The following is a 17933-nucleotide window of genomic DNA, read 5'->3' as shown; positions in this document are numbered from 1 at the left end:
GCAGAGGAGAAATCTACGAAGAGAACTTGTGCATATGTTTTGGGTATATCGAGATGCTTATAAAGCTGGTCCAAAAGCAATAGAATGGCATCCTCAGTTCCTCTAGCTGCTTTGTATGCAAATTGGTGAGGGTCTAGGCTGTTATTGACTTTTGCTACAAGTTGTTTAAGCATATATTTTTCAAAACATTTCATAACAATAGGTGTTAGTGCTACTGGGCGTAAATTATTTAAGCAATCTATTTTTGGTTTCTTAGGCACTGAGAAATGTATAAAAATGTAGATGTAGTCTAGATTCTAAATCTAAAAATTGGTCTAGAAATCTAGATCTCGATTCTAGATAATGATATATTCTATACTCTAGATCTAGTCCTTGCATATGGAACGAGGAATGTGACTTTATCTTTGTGTCTTTCTGAGTATTTTATTAAATTTTGTTTTTGTATTTGAAGAATGGTTCAGTGTTTTATGTATAATTGCTACTTTACTTTTGAGTCTTCTGTCCTGAAGGCTTTCTAAATTTAGTGATTTTACCAAAGGTGTTACTCTAGTCAAATGTGAATATTTGTTTGCTATGAATCTCACTGCTGTTCCAGTTTCTTAATGTTATCTTGAGTTGAGGGGTCCAAAACGGAGGATGCATATTCTATTATTGGTTAAATAACATTTTAGTTTTATGTTCTTATTTGATTTATAGAAATTTCTTTTAATAAATCCTAATGCTTTGTTTGATTTTTTTATAGTTTCATCAATATGTGGATTCCATGACAGTTTTTCATTTATTATAACACCTAGGTATTTTGCGTTTTTAGTACTTTACTTTTGAGTCTTTAATCCTGCAGGCTTTTTAAATGTAGTGATTTTACTAAAGGACTAAAGGTGTTACTCTAGTCAAATGTGAATATTCGTTTGTTATGAATCTCACTGCTCTATTTTGTGTCTGTTCTAGTTTCTTAATCATTCAACTTAATGTTTTTAGTGAGTTAAGGGGTCCCAAACAGAGGATACATTAATATTGGCCTAAACAAAGTTAAATAACATTTTAGTTTTATGTTCTTATTTGATTCATAGAAAATTCTTTTAATAAACCCTAATGCTTTGTTTGAATTTTGATAGTTTCATCAATATGTGGATTCCATGACAGTTTTTCATTTATTATAACAATTAGGTATTTTACGTTTTTAGTTTACAATGAATAAGTGGAATTAATTTGCTTTGGTTTTTTTTGTTACTCTTAATAACTGACATTTTTCTGGGTGGAATGACAAGCTCCAATATGATTCCAATTTCTGTAAGTCATCTAATTCTCTTTGTAAAATTTCTGTATCTTGTGTTGTTTTTATTGTTCTATATATTATGCATTCGTCTGCGAATAATCCGACTTTTATTCCTGAACTAATGCAATTTGATAAATCATTTATGTAAATTAAAAATAGTTGTGGACCTAAGACTGTTCCTTGAGGTACACCTGAGTTTACTGTTATAGGTGTTGATTTAGAGCCATTTATTATTAAAGTTTATTCTCTCCCCATCAGAAAATCCTTAATCCACTGATGCAATGGACCATCAATGCCAAAATATTTTAATTTTTTAAGCAACCTATGGTGGTGAACTTTGTCAAAAGCCTTGGAAAAATCTAATAAGATAGCATCTATTTGCTCACTATTATCTAAATATCTAAACCTTTTGAAAAATCATCAATTAGTCCTATTAGTTGTGTTTCACATGATCTGTATTTCCTAAAGCCATGTTGGTACGGAGTAAGGACATTATGTTTGTCTAAATGATATAAGATGTTGCTACATATTATGTGTTCTAGGATTTTACATGTGATGCTGGTAAGTGATACTGGTCTGTAGTTTCCTGGGTCAGATTTTTCTCCTTTTTAAAATAGAGGGGTGACATTAGCTTCTTTCCAGTCCCTTGGTACTCTGCCCTGGTTGAGAGATGCCTGAAAAAGTATTTTGAACACTGGTACTAGCTCATTGCTTAGTTCTTTGAGTAATATAGCTATTAATTGATATTGTTGTATATATCTGTGAGCAGTGGCATCAGTATGGGGTGCAAGGGATGCTGTCCGCACCGGTGACACCATTTTGGGGGTGACATCAAAGTTGGAAAAATTATATCTCTGAAAAGATAATAATAAGAAAATCTCTCTATACATGCCCCAATAAACATAGACACATCTAGATGGTATGTTAAGTTTAAATGACATATAGCACAATGTTATACCATTTTTGTCTCAAAGTATAATAAAGGAAACCTGTTGAGGTGATGTTAAGTCTGTTTCTAATTTGTAAAATTTGAAATAACATTTATAAGAGAATTGACACTCATTTTACATTTAAGTAACAATCAATAAAAGTGGGTAATCAGCTCACTGTATTGGTTCAGTAACCAACTAACTAACTAACAATAGTGTCTATTGGAACATATTTGAAGAAAGTTGATGGGAAATGGTGACACCCTAAGCTAACCGCACTAGATCACATCAACAAGAATGATGTCACTGTCTGTGAGGTTTCCGTGCTGTTCTTAGGTGATCATTTAATGCTACTCTACTTATTCCAGAAGAATTATACGAGTCTTATCATTGACGAAGTGTTGTCCTGTTTACTTTTATGTGAAAAATAACGCCAAATGATTTTTTAAATTACTTTAAGCCACCAAAACAAGATTAGGGCTTTAATATTCCTGATCCATTGGTGAATTTGATTGGGGCCGCCTCTGAGTTTGTGTGATAACACAAACTTGCATTGTTATCTTGTTGTAAATTAAGTTAAATCCATCCAGACCTGATTTATTTTTAGACAAAAAGAGTATGGTTTTGTCATCTAAAAATATACATTTCCCAACAAAAACAACAAAAAGAAAAAAAAAGTTGTTGCTAATCATATAGATCTATATAGATCAGTGCATTTATGCCTGGAAATGGACTGTTCTGATTAGATCTACCCTGAGACTTTTTTATTATAAAATAATTATGAGATCTAGAACTTGCTGATGCAAATAAAGCAGAGACTGTAGTCTTCAAACTGTTTGGGAATTGATTGTTTACTTCTAATTCATTGAACTTTTAAAGATATAGCATTGGGTTAAATGTTTCACAATGTCAGGCACTACGAAATTACGTAAATCTAGATTTAGAATTAAGATCTTAGAATGGCCAAGGCAATCATCCTAGATAAGGAGATAAAATATTATGTAGAAATATATACTGTACATAGGATTGTGCATCAGGCTGCTGAAGCATGACAAAATTGCATCAATGGCTAATTGAGTTGTGTAGAAATAAAAATGTCATGACATGGTGAACATAATTTAAGGCAATAAATAAATATATACACATGAAATTATTATTTCTACTTGCACCTTTTGACACATATATTTAAATACAACTAAATAAAATAAATTCATATTATTAAAAAGGATCCAGCAATGAAATACAAGTCTTATCACAGGTACAAGCTAATAGAATGAGATAAATAGAATCAGTGAACGAATGTTTTTCATGCTCAAGATAGAATGAACTGACTGCTCTTGATTGAGATTATTATGCTGCTTGGACAGAATTAAAGCGGGCTGGCTGCATGAATCACTCACTCTTGCAGATATACTGACCCTTGAAGAAGAGTGGGTCAACTTTAAAGAGACCACTATTGAGTGCGCAGAAGAAGTTATCGGAAGGAGGCGAGGTTCATACAAGGAACGATGGATACAAGACAGAACATGGAAATTGATCGATGAGAGGAAAGAGGCCAAACGTAGACGAGATGAGAAAATTGAAAGGATTGCAGCCTAGCGGAAGAAGCCTATAGGGAAGCAGATCTGAAAGTAAAGAGAAGCTGTTGGCGAGATAAATGGGACTGGATTGAACAGAAGGGTCAAGAGGCACAAGCAGCTGCAAGCAGAAATGACACAAAAACTCTCCATTGTATTGTCTGAGATCTCACTGGAGCAAAGAGTGGAAATGGAGCACCGATAAAAGACAAGCAAGGCAAAACTTTGCTAACAAAAGAAGAACAGGATGCAAGATGGGTAGAGCACTTTAAAGAGACCCTTAACCAACCGTCGCCAGACCTGACTTACACATTGTCATTCAAGGACCCCTCTCCGGACAATGATCTTAAAATCAAGACAGACCCAATAACTGCTGAGGAGGTTACCATGGCCATTGCAGTGCTAAAGTGCACCAGGGCTCGACATGGTGTGAGCAGAAATGCTAAAACGTGGGGGACAGTGCATTGTTAACAGAATGACTGATCTCAAATCTCTGTTGGCGAACTTCAAAAGTCCCTGAGGACTGGCAAAAAGGAGTGATTGTAAAGCTTCCAAAAAAATGGCAGACTGCAACAACTGGAGGGGCATTACTCTCCTCTCTGTCACAGGCAAAGTTTTCAGCACTGAGGCGGCTTCAACAGTCTGTAGATGAGAGACTCAGAGAACAATCAGGCTCCCGAAGAGGCAGATCATGTGCAGAACAGAACTTCGCTCTACGAAATATCATAGAACAAAGTCTTGGGTACCAACAACGGCTAACAATCAGTTTCGTAGACTTTAAGAAAGCGTTTGATAGTGTCCACTGATAATCACTATGGAAATTAGTTAGTTAATATGGCATCCCAGAAAAATTTGTCCAGATCCTACGACACCTATACAGTCAGTCTAATTGCTGCAATAAAACAGAAGAAGGAACAACCGAGTTTTTCAGCATCGAGACAGGTGTGAGACAGAGGTGCATCTTATCTCCCTTCCTTTTCCTCCTAGCCATCGAATACATAATGAGGAGAGCAATGAACCAGACTGCCTTTGGTATTCCATGGCGTGAACAAAATCGAATAACGAACTTCCAAAGGCTGCAACCTATTTGGACAAGCCAAGCCATTGGGCTCGAGACAAAAATACACCTTCTCAACACAATTGTCATCCCAACAGCAACATAGGCATGTGAGACATGTCAAAATTTAGAAAAGACTAAATGTGGCTCAACAAAAATGGTTGAGACGGATTTTGGGAGTTAGTTACATAGATCGGGTCTCAAACAAGGAAATCCTTTGCCGAACTGGGATGTCGAACACTTAGTGAGGTTGTGATAGAGCGTCGCATGAGGTTTGTGGGACATGTTCTAGGACAAAATGAACTATGTATACCAAGAGTTGCGATGACATGGAGGCCAATACGAGGGAAGCGCAAACAGGGACGTCCTCGTATTACTTGGTGCCACACCTTCATGGAGGACCTCAGAACAGTGGACACCAGGTGGGAATAGGCTTCAGACATTGCCAAAGACAGATCTTTATGGAGACAGCTTGCTGCCCAATGCACTAAACTGCGCGGGAGGACCTAAGTCTAAGTCTTAGTAAGTTTTTGGATATCTTTCAATTGTTTTTAGTTAGAAACAATTTCTTTTCTTCTTTAAAAATTAAAGCTGTAATTTGAATTTTCATTAGGTTTCTCGCATGTTACCAGGAGGTCTTAATGTCATTGGACTTTTTGCTTTAGCCCCCTCACTTATGCTGAAAACCTCACAAAGCAAACTTAAACAGGTATGTAATTAGGTCAAACCTTGAACTTTACTATATCAAACTTGATTATACTCATTATTAGTTATTTCCTAAGCTGTGTTCCATTACTCTAAATTTGCTTTTTTTTTTTTCAATTTGTATATTTAAAATTTCAGATATGTTGAACAATGTTTATCAATTACTAAATACACAACCAGTGTACCGGTACTAGCATATTTAAAATTATTTGATTTAGCAAACGAATGTATGAAAAATGCTTTAGAAAAACAAATTTGAATGTTAATTTGATTAATATATTAAATGAATGGACTATAATTAGTATGTTCATGTGTTTAATTATAAAACTATCTTTGCGAAGAGAAGTTGTATCATCTTATAGTGGAATTTGAGTTTTAGACCTAGGAATAGAGAGATGTGTTATTGTGTAACATTTCGCGTAATGTCTAATGAAAGAATGTTTGTCAGGAATTCTAAATTGCAGATATAAGGAACGAATTTATGTAAAAATGCATTTGAAACACACATTTGAAGGTTAATTTTATTAAATAATGAAATCAATAAACTATATTTTGTATTTTCATGTGTCAAAGTAAAAAACTATCTGCGCAAAGTGTAGTTTCTAAAATTAGATCTAGATCCTTTCGATCTTTTCATGTAATTTTGGTAAACATAGCCTAGATGGATGAAGTTAGAATGCTTTCATAGAGTTGGTCAACTTTTTTTTTCTTTGAGGGTCTTAAGTTTGTTTTAGGGCTACAATACATACACTACGCTCTAAGTTAGTACCCATGGAACATTTCAGCCAAGTTTTATCATGATTGGTCAAACGGTTATGATTTCTCTTCGTAACAAACATACATACATACATATATACGCCGTACTTTCTACTTTATATAATAGACTAGACATATTTTACCCGTGACCCGTGGGTCTTTATTTGCGTATCACTGTTGATATAGTCACTGAGAGTGTTTTGTAAACAATTAAACAAAATAATTTTTAGTATGCTTTTCATGAATGAATATAGGCCTATCTCAACATGGCTTCGCAGCTTTCATAAACGAATGTATTAAAATGCTTTAGAAAACCAAATTTGAATGTTAATTTGATCAAAATATGAAATGAATGGACTATAATTAGTATGTTCATGTGTTAAAGTATAAAACTATCTGTGCGAAGAGAAGTTGTATCATCTTAGAGTTGAATTAGAGTTTTAGATCTAGGAATGGAAAGATGTGTAACATTACGGTATTGTCTAATGAAAGAATGTTCGTCAGGAAATCTGTAGTCACAGGTATAAAGAACTAATTTATGTAAAAAATGTTTTTGAAACACAAATTTGAAGGTTAATTTTATTATATAATGAAATCAATGACTCTCTTTTGTATTTTCATGTGTCAAAGTAAAAAACTATCTGTGCAAAGTGTATTTCTTAAAACTATATCTAGATCTAAATCCTTTTGATCTTTTCTCATGTCAACATTGTAAACAAAGCCTAGATCCATAAATACCATAGCTTTAATAGAATCGGACAACTTTATTTTTTTGAGGGTCTTATAAGTTTGTTTTAGGGCTAGTCAAATGGTTTTGATTTCTATTTGTCGTATACATGTACATACATACGCCTTACATTCTACTTTATAGTATAGATAATACAGTATAACATCAATATAATGTAGAGTTATGGCACGATTAGGAATTAGTTATTTGTTTCATAGAAAAGGAAAGTTTTGACTTACAGACAAGAATTGACTAGTTAAAACTACTAGGATTTTAGGAAGAATAGCAAAATGTAAACAGACTAGTTTGCACGGTTTAATAGAGTGGCAAGTTTTATGAACATAGAGATTTAGCTTAAATGACATTTCCTTTTTATTCAACTTCTTGTTTGACATTCACTATCAGCGTCGACTAACTTATATTGTTGGCCTTTTGCCTGTGTTATTTGAGTTCGTTGAGTGTTACCTCCGTTTGATTTATGTTTAAGACACAGTGCAGAAGCACATAACAAGAACATCAATATAATGTAGTTACCAGATGTCTGGCAAAACTGAAGGACATATCCTCTTTTTTTGGGTCCATATCTTCCATCCTACAAGCATCGGCCTTGAGTCCAATTTTGTCCATTATTATTATTATTGTCCGATTAACCTATACTAGCACTAACAAAATGTTAGCGATTTTCATTTTTTCCACATTTAAAAATTTTTCTGTAAAACAAAGCTCACTCATAACATCCATCCATCTTTGTGGTGCTACAGCCCATTGTAGGCTCTGCCTTGCTTCAACATATCCTTCCATTCAGATCTCCCTCTAGCTTTTCATCTCCATGCTTCTATATAATCATTCCACCTTATTAGAGGTCTGCCTTTGGGTTGCCTGTTTTTATGGTGTATACTGTTTTTGCCGGTATACTATTTTTGCAAGGTGACCTGCCCAACAAAGTCTGTTTTTTTTTCTGTCACTATAAATGTGTCTTCATATAATTGTATATATCCTTGATACTGCATGTCGTCCACCCAGATTCAGACCTGCCTACCGTTACGCAAAATGCGTATTCGTTACGCAAAATCTCTGAAAAATGACCGTCAGTACGCAAATACGCATTTAACCCGTCGCGTTACGCATTTCGTCGGCGCCTTCGACATAGAATCCCTGATTCCCGTATTCATTTGTATAGAAAATAAATATCGAAGTGCTATCGATTCAAAACACATTGAGTGACATTGTAGATATCTAGTCTAGATCTAGATCTGGATTTTAGAGCTAGAATCTAGATAACTTGTTATACAGGAATAGATCTAGATCTAGCTAGTCATTACGTTATGTCATGATTCTCTACTTTACTCTACAATCTAGTTCCAATTTAGTGTTAGTTGTAGTATGATTTAGATTGACTAGATCTAGATCTAGATCGATAACATCTACTACTATCTAGTCCAGATCTAGACAAGACATTCTTAGTCTTAGTATAGAATAGATCAAGGATGAAGGTAGGCCTACGAAAGTTTGGAGCAGACCTACGTTTGTAGCGGATCCACGGCATCGGTAACACAGCCCAGATTTAGAGTAGATTATATTCATTATATAGACATAGATCCAGATCTAGTCTAGATATCATCTCTATTGTCGTACTGATCTAGATTTAGATTGTAGATCTAATCATGACATCTAGATCTAATATTATATATATGACAAAATAGTAGATCGCGTAAGTGTTACGCATTCAAGTGCCAAAATACGCATTTTGACCATCAGCGTTACGCTTTTGGACTTTTTTTGGTAGGCAGGTCTGCAGATTCCTCATGTATAGCATCATAGATTTTGCTAAGAATTTTACGTTCACAATTATATAGGTTTTCTGTGGTTTTTGTCAGTGTCACACATACATGTCTAATGGTTTTATTATGGTTTTCTTTGTTTTCTTTTATATTATTTTGCTTTAGTGGGTACTATAGAGTGCTCTGTTGCCTCCTGCAATTCATTCCTTTTTTTTTCTATCAGTAGGTAATTTTCGAATCTATTGTGCTTCTAGATATTTTAATGTTTCAACATTTTCAACTTTTGGTCAGTAATTTTAATATGTTGTTCATCTCTGATTGTCTCTTGTCGTTATGACATACTTTGTTTTACTGTCATTGACTTCAAGTCCTGCTTGTTGAGATGCTTCTTCCAGTTGTTTGAATGCTCTAGCAATGTCAGAGGTATCTTTACCCAATAATGCAAATAACATCAGCACATGTTTTTACAACATGGCGTAAATAATTTTGTTCGCATATTAGAATCATTAATGAATTAGTATAAACAGTTTCTACATAGTAATCTTTTTATTGCCAACTTTTTACACATGAGGCCATGTCTTTTCTGGCTTGAGGTGTTGTTAGTTGAAGAGCCACTATGGATACCGTAAACATTACTAAATGTTAACTAATGTAGTTTATTTTTTTTACTCCCCCAGCATGTTCTTTTTTTTTTTTTAATGTCTTTTCATGCTATTGATTTTTTTCTCTTTGGTTATTGTGGAGTATATTTACTATTGTTTGTTTTTTTGTTTGTTTGTTTTAAACTTTACAAAAATATTTTCCAGATACTTTACAGCCTATACAAGAATTTGAACAAAAATGTTATTGTATCTACTGAAACTACTACAGACAGAATTCTTTTACAATTGGACACATCTACAAAAAAGTACTTAAAATTTATTACTATATTCCTGTTAAATGCTAATCTTAAAATATGCTGAGCGATCATCCAGGAGAGCCAGTTTTCTAATAAAGTTAAAATCTCCAGCTATCCTAAAAAATCCAACTCAGTCAAATTTCTTTCTATCATTATCAACTATGCAGGACTTTTTAGACAGAATAAAAATTCTGATTTTATTGTTGCCTATCATTCATCTGCCCAGTGACCTTGATTTGGGGGAACTGTAGGCTTTCTCAGACTTCACAGCCCAGTGACTATGTCCCACATCAAGCCCAAGTGACTGAAAGATCAAACGTGACAAGAGCCTCTGGCTGTAAAAAACAACATTACAGCAGATTGTTGCTAATAGTCCTTTATTGAGCTGACCAGTGAGTACTGTCTACACCGCCTTCCACCCACTTGTGAAGCCCGACCTCATGATTGAAGAGCAATTACCAGCCTAATATGTAGGCTACACCCCTCCGGGCCCTCCCTCACTTAAAATCTTCTTGTTGTAACAATAAGAGTGACTTTGTTTGAAAAGTTTGTAAATCATCTACCTAGAAATATTATGTAGATTTGAATCTAAATTAGATCTAGTGAAGATAATACGCACCTAACCTGAAAACTCTGAATTTTAGTCAATTTAATGATCTCGATATATCTAATGTCTAGATTATTCTAGGAAAATGCTAGATTCTAGATTTATGCTAAACCACTAGAATCTAATGAAGATAATTCGCACGCAGCCGTGAAAAGCCCGCAAATTTTAGGGACTTAATTAGATCAAGAGTCTAGATTTACGGTAGATTCCGTGAATATAATTCTCACACAGCCATGAAAAGTCTGCGAATTTTAGTGACTTAGATCTAGATTTACACTAAATCACTAGAATCTAGTGAAGATAATTCGCATGCGGCCATAAAAAGCCAGCTAATTTTAGTGACTTAGATCTAGAGTCTAGATTTGAAAAAGAAATAGGGCTTGAAAAAAACAACTCTAATAGGTCTAGTGCCCTATCCCATCCAAAAGCCATTATTTAGTAAGCAAATGTCAACTAAACATACTAATAGGCCTGTATATTACAGGCTCTGTTTATGAGGAGAATTTAAGCACCGTTAATAAAAGAATAAAACATAACTTCTAATGCACACCATGACTCTAGTTTCTATATAAGATAGGCCAACACAGAGGAACTAAAAATGTACATTTCCATCACAGAGAATACACATTATCAGGGCAACCATTTGTAAAGTTTTTAAATAAATCTTTAAAAAAAAAATGGTTGTTTGAGGTTTTGGGATGACAGTCAAGTTGTTACTTGAGTAAAAGATAACTTTCATTACATTTTCTGTGGACATGCCACAGCAGGTGGGATGTTGACAAGATATTTATTTTTTCCTAAATCAAATAACAATAATTGATTTGACAAATGCTTAGTTTTGTGTATGTTTTACAATGTATTACACAAACCAGCTGGATACACACAAACACACACACGCACTTACAAATATATATCAGACATTTCATCATTAAAAAACCTCCTAAAATTTTGTCCTGTAAAAGTGCTACTAACCCTGATAGATGCAATTTTAAGTGAAAACAAAAATGCTATGTTTAATTTATTGTACCCATTTTAAAGAAAAATAAACCACCAGGAAACCCTAAAAGTTTTAGACCAATATCTCTAACATCAAACATTGGCAAAATGGCAGAAAAAGTTATCAATAACCAACTTTATTGGTGGCTAGAAAGCACTTGCTCAATGCACAAGCTGGCTTCAGGAAAGCAAGTAGAACAGAAGACACACCTCTTTCGTTTTGTCCACAGCACAGTAGAAGGGTTACATGAAAGCAAGCATTCCACATTAGTAATTATAGACTTGCAACAAGCCTATGAAAGAGTTTGAAGAAAGGGTCTATTTTGGGCATCCATGCAAAAATTTACAGCTGGATCAGGGCATTCCTAAAAAAAACAAATCAGAACCATCCAAACCCGATTCAAACGTGCCATCTCTAGTAAAAAAAAAGTTTGGAAGAAAGCCTACCACAAGGTTCAGCCCTTAGCTGCACACTCTTTCTGATCTTCATGAATGACCTCCTGGACCTCATTTCGGTCAATAAGGCACTTTACGCAGATGACCTCTTAATTTGGACTACAGAGAAATATCTGGTGCTGACTAGATCTAAATTAACAGAGCCCTCACAACTATCTCCACATTATCAAAATTATGGAAAATGGAAATAAACAAAGAAAAGTCAGTTTAGCCACAGCAACAAAATAGCAAAAAGAAACTACATTCTAAAAATAGACTCACAGCCAATAAATAAAGAAGAAAATCCAACATACCTTGTCTTAAAATTAGACCAAAGACTGTCTCTAAAACACTATGGCAGATTTAAAAGAAAAGGCATCACAAAGATTAAACATTATAAAACACCTAGCAGGAACATCCTGGGGAGCTGAAAAGGAAACCATAAGACAGTTAGATATACACTGGTAACGTCAGATCTGTCATGGATAACTGTCTCTTCATACAAGTAGCCGCCATCAAAACCTATCAATCGTCTTTAGACACAATCCAAAACCAAGCCTTGCATCTAATCAGTGGAGGTATGAGAACTACTCCCACAGCAGCCTGTGAAATAGACTACAATATTGAACCTCTTAAGTTAAGGTGCAACAGAGCAGCATTAGAAGCTATTAAGAGATATAGAAGGTTGGAGGACGACCATCCAAATAAACTTACACAGAGAAATAAGAAAAACAAGCAGCAAAAGCAAAGAACCCTGATCCAACTTACTGACGAACTAGCCCTAAAACACCATCTATCCAATAACAATGAAAAAATTCGCAAACATAACTCCTGGACTTAACTAGAAACAACCAACCATTAAAACACATTTAATAAATAACACTGTAACAAAAGAATCAAATCCAATGTAGGCACGCTCAAAACAATTGAAAGCTATCCAAAAAAAGCCATTCATATATACACCGACAGATCAGCCTTCAAAGCCACCATTAATGCTGGTCTTGGTGCCTTCCTGGTCTTCCACAAAAATAAACACTTTGAAATAAGTGCACCCTGTGGCGACTATTGCTCAAACTTCCTAGCCAAAATTGAGGCAATTACCATAGCTTTACAGACAGTCGAAAAGAAATTATATGAAGGGGTACAATCACCATCAGATATTGTTGTCTTTATCTTTATCCACTCTTCAAGCACTTAACAGCAGCACCTCAAAAAGCCCAAGAGAGTTGACAACACTAATAGTTATAATACACCAGATGATGACAAAAATAAACATCAACATCACATTACAGTGGATACCTGGACACAATGGCGTCATGGGAAATGAAAGGGCAAATAAACTTTCAAAGGCAGGATCATCTATGGAACAACCAGATAGACCTGTTACTACCTCACCCTAAGGTCAATGTTAATCAACAACCACAATGTTAATCAACAACCACAAAGAGGAGTGGCTCAACCAATGGGCAACAGGAAACACAGGCCCATGTACAAAATCACCCTAACCCAAAATATTTTTTCAAATAAAGTTATCTTTCAAACAATACTTTTTAAAAATGGCTTTTAGAAATAAAAATCAATGGATGGAATCCAGTGCAATTGGCAGAACTTCCATAGGGGGGAGAGGGAAGCATGTCATTACCATGGTCTGACTTTTTATATATTTATGAAATAATCAAAATCTTTATTTTAAAAAATTCAATGGATGGGGCTAGAATTCATACTATTCAAACTTTTAGTGAAAAATAATTTCTTAGAAAAGCTACATGTTTCTTAAATTAAAGTCAGAATATCTCTTGCCAAAACGTACCCTGCGCTTAAACGGTCATGCATTATACAAAACATTATGTAAAAAACTTATAATGTACGTTCATGGTAGATTCACTCAAAATTTATGTGTGAAATGTTTAAATCAGATAGTTGAATTGTATTTAATGATTTGATTGCCAGAGGTTAAATTTTGATTTCTAAAATCTTATGGCTTTTTTATGAATGTTTTTCTCAGTTACCCAAATGTTTTTGTTTTTTTTTGCTAATGACCTTACCTGCAGCATTTAGGATCTTATGAAGTTTATTTTATTTTTAATGTTCAGATTGCCATACCAGGCAGTGATATGATACTGCAGTGTGAGCATGATAAAACATGGCCAAGGAGAACATTTTGCTAAGTAGTCGTAATCTTAATGGCCTTTTTTGCTGATATAATCAGTATTTGCGGTAAAATTTAATTTATTGCCCAAGATAGTACCAAGGTATTTAAAAAGTTTGCACTATTTCAATGTTCTCTCCAGCTACAGAAACAATATAATTTTCTTCCTTCTTTTCTGTATGAAAATGGATTATCATTTTTTTAAATAAATTTTTTTAATATTTAAAAACATATGTAATTCTGTAGATCCAAGCAGATTGTAAATAGATCACATCTCTATTTTCAGTGACTTGAATCTCAAGACACTAGCATCTAAATGTTTGAAACGGTAACAGAAAATTTCAAAATCCCTGGCCCTAAAACACATGACTGAACGACATCTACACCCTTGACTTTAGAAGCAAGGGCATAAATACATAGTGAAAAATATGTGTGAACTGCCAAAAATGAGGGTGACCGGTCACTTCATCCCCTGGTCACTTCATCCCCCGGTCATTTCATCCCCTGGTCACTTCATCCCCCGGTCACTTCATCCCCTGATATTTTCATCATCTGATAATTTTAACTAACAAATTGTAATTTTAAAAAGCATTAAATGAGCAATATTTAATGTATTCCTTTTTTATTTAAATGACAGAGAGAGAGAAAGAGATAGAGAGAGAGAGAGAATCACACCCTAAATATACATGCAAGATTATTTCAAATAAGCACTCAATTAATTTTAAGGCTATAGGAACCTCATCATGACGGGTATGTTCACATAACTAGAGGCCCCCCACCAGTTTCGCTATCTAAAGTGAATATCAATAAACAAAATACATACTTACATATACATGTAGAAATGAAATATCGATAGAAATAAAGTTTATAAGGAAGAACGCCTTTATTAGAAAAAAATAAAACCTTATTACAAGGCTAAAAATGACTCGCCCATTTTCAAGAAAGAGCGATTGAAAAATCAAATAAAGTGAAACATGGTCGTTTTTTCACCACACATTGGCCTTTGATGATAAGTTATCAGCGGCACGGTCATAATTATTGTAATTGCACTTCTATCTCTCAAAAGATTTCCACTACTTGCACCACACATTGGCCTTTGATGATAAGTTATCAGCGGCAAGGTCATAATTATTGTAATCGCACTTCTATCTCTCAAAAGATTTCCACTACTTGCACCACACATTGGCCTTTGATGATAAGTTATCAGCGGCAATGTCATAATTATTCTAATCACACTTCTATCTCTCAAAAGATTTCCACTACTTGCACCACACATTGGCCTTTGATGATAAGTTATCAGCGGCAAGGTCATAATTATTCTATATTATATGTCATAAAATGTAAAAAAGAAAGCATTCTACATAATCATATTTATATATAAAATATTTAATTGGGGATGAAATGACCGGGGGATGAAGTGACCGGGGGATGAAGTGACCAGGGGATGAAATGACCAGGGATGAAGTGACCGGGGATGAAATGACCGGGGATGAAGTGACCGGGGATGAAGTGACCGGGAACCAAAATGAGATTGTCCTGACTATGTCAAAAAAAATATTTTTTTTGGTCAGAATTCTCAGCGGAGCCAGGGGCTATGACGCGACAGATTCTTCTGGTCCAAAACTTCATGAAATTATAAATAATATTAACTTCTGGCCTGCAGAAATAACACAGCCAGCTACTGTTTTTCAAAGAGGTAGCGGGTCTCAGTGAAGATCAGACCTTATCCTCATATCTTTTGATCTAGATGACAAAGTAACAAAAAGATGCTCAAAGATATCGTAAGCTCCAAAAGTCCTGTGGAGGTGAAGCTATAAAAGGCTGGCTTGTCTCTGTATGGGCTTGAAAGAAGGTACAAAGAAAGGGCACTACCTTTTAACACTGGGAGTATAACATTATGCAGTGAGGCCAGTAAGGTGGCCTACTACATGCAATTGGACCACTGGATGCATGCCTGTATCTTGTCTTTAGAGGCTAGTGTCTCAAGATTCAAGTCACTGTAAATAGAGATGTGATCTATTTACATCTGCTTGGATGTAATTGTTCAAACAGGCTGTCGGAAAGAAGCTTTTATTGGCTTAGAGAGTCTTATGATGACAATTACAAATTTGAATCTAAAGACACGGTGCGCACGACCAAATCATTATTTACACCCAGTGGGGCTATGGTCTCAAGCCATTGCAAAATAGCCCACTTGCTAAGTAAACATTCAGTTTTAATTAGCAGGTCTGAAAAGAGGTCAGCCCTCCAATAAACTTAACAATAATGGGATTGAACAGGTTAATAGGTGCATTTAGCCTTCCTACATGCAGTTTTGATGCTGATTAATGTAATAATAATGTTCAGTTTAGTAACATCTTTATACATTTAACTTTTTTTTTCCTCTTTACACTGTTTATTCATGTTAAAACTTTTTTTTGATACAGATTATCCTGTACTACAATTGATGCGTCTGATATTAAGGTAATTTAATGCAATAAAATAAAAGTATTTATTTTATAAATTTACTAAATACTTCTTACCGCAATACAATTTACTGTCTTAAATTTTTACTTCTTATAATTTTCTTGGTTGATGATGTTCTTGGTCTGGAAAAAAAATCTTTTTTTTTTCAATTTCAGAGTGCTCCAAAACCATCTGAATGGAAATATCATTCAGGAGAAAATCAATGGGTCAAGCTAACTTCTCTTGTAAACTTAGACATTCCCATATGTGTTTCATCTGAAAGCAAACATCAGACACTTATCAAACAACTGCAAGTAAGTCATCAATAAATAATATGTAACATATCACAATTATCACAAAAGAATATATATTGTTTTAAATTTAGGGCAAGCACTCAACTGAAGGAAATGAATAATCAAACATAAGTTTAATAGCATACGGTAAATAGAGACAATGCAACCATCAACACCCAAAGCTCTATTTCCCCTAGAACTTATCCAGAATCCACTATGTCTCTTGTCCATCTCTATCTCTGTCTATTCCATGTGTTAAATAGTGTGCTGGTGCACACCACATGCATCAGTGTCGGAGCTATGTTATAACATTTCCCCCTTCTTAGTTCACTGGATAATAACATATTGTTAATATTATATTCTTGTGCGTTCAATTTGTTTAAATTAAAAGTACAAGCACGGGATTGATAACTTTTTTTGCTGTTATTTCCAAAAATTGGAGTGAAGATAGTGCTTTCGTCAAGTGCGAGGATTTGGCTTACCTTGTGACTTCCTTACACTGTCAGTGCTAGGGAGAGTGGTTTGAGTGTTGCTGAGGAGCTAGGATAGGGTATGTTAATGTATCAACCAGGGCTTCCAACCATCTGGTAGCCGCCACCAATTTGCCTTGTTGCCAGTGTCTTGCTGATGACAGAGCTTACATGCACCTGGTGTCAAACAATGTGATTTGATTTGATTTTTTATTTGAGGCACATCGGCACAATTTAGGCCATGTCGTGCCTGCAGTCCCTTAAGGACTACTCTCTCTCTAAACAACAAGGGCCAGATTCTATACAGTCATATAATTAAAATTAAGGTCTATTCACAGTTAAAATAGTAAAGGTAGTAAAAATTTAAATATTTGGTAAAAATCTAATGTAAATAGTGCATGTTCACAAATTCAGAAATCAGATCTTCGTAGATAGCCCCACTTCCCGAATAAAGCCCAGTACCTTCCCAGGGTCGACATTATTAAATAGTGTTTTTAGATTAGTGGCTCTAAAATGTTTCGCCCTGACATCCTGGTATCTGGGGCAATCAACGAGGATATGTTCCACGGTGAGGCGAGAGTCACAGTACTCGCAAAGTGGGGGCGCCTCTCTCTTCAGTACAAAAGAGTGCGTGATGTAGGTGTGGCCAATCCTAAGTCTGGACATGGTTGTGCTACCACGCCTTGTCAGACCCTTAGATGTGGGCCGCCACCTGACATCCGCCACAATCTGCCTGAGTTTACTGTGAGTCTCAGCCTCCCATCGGTTCTGCCACTCTCGATAGGTGGCAGAGGCAATACTTTGTCTCATTCCGAGTAGGGAATTTGGGTTC

General features: G+C 35.0%; 1 protein-coding gene across 2 annotated transcripts in view; it reads left to right on the top strand.

Annotated features, from left to right (window-relative positions):
• LOC106075837 (protein odr-4 homolog) overlaps positions 1–17933 on the top strand; it is a 47915-nt gene that overhangs the window by 11010 nt on the left and 18972 nt on the right. For both annotated transcript variants that reach the window (XM_056041646.1, XM_056041647.1), the window contains exons 3-6: positions 5453–5548; positions 9615–9715; positions 16320–16356; positions 16515–16652. In XM_056041646.1, coding sequence (XP_055897621.1) covers positions 5453–5548; positions 9615–9715; positions 16320–16356; positions 16515–16652 — 372 coding nt within the window. The remainder of the gene's footprint in view (positions 1–5452; positions 5549–9614; positions 9716–16319; positions 16357–16514; positions 16653–17933) is intronic.

Source organism: Biomphalaria glabrata, chromosome 9, assembly GCF_947242115.1.
Source record: "Biomphalaria glabrata chromosome 9, xgBioGlab47.1, whole genome shotgun sequence".
Taxonomy (NCBI): domain Eukaryota; kingdom Metazoa; phylum Mollusca; class Gastropoda; family Planorbidae; genus Biomphalaria; species Biomphalaria glabrata.
The sequence above is the reverse complement of the archived record's forward strand: the minus strand, read 5'-3'. Positions and strand labels throughout refer to the sequence as shown.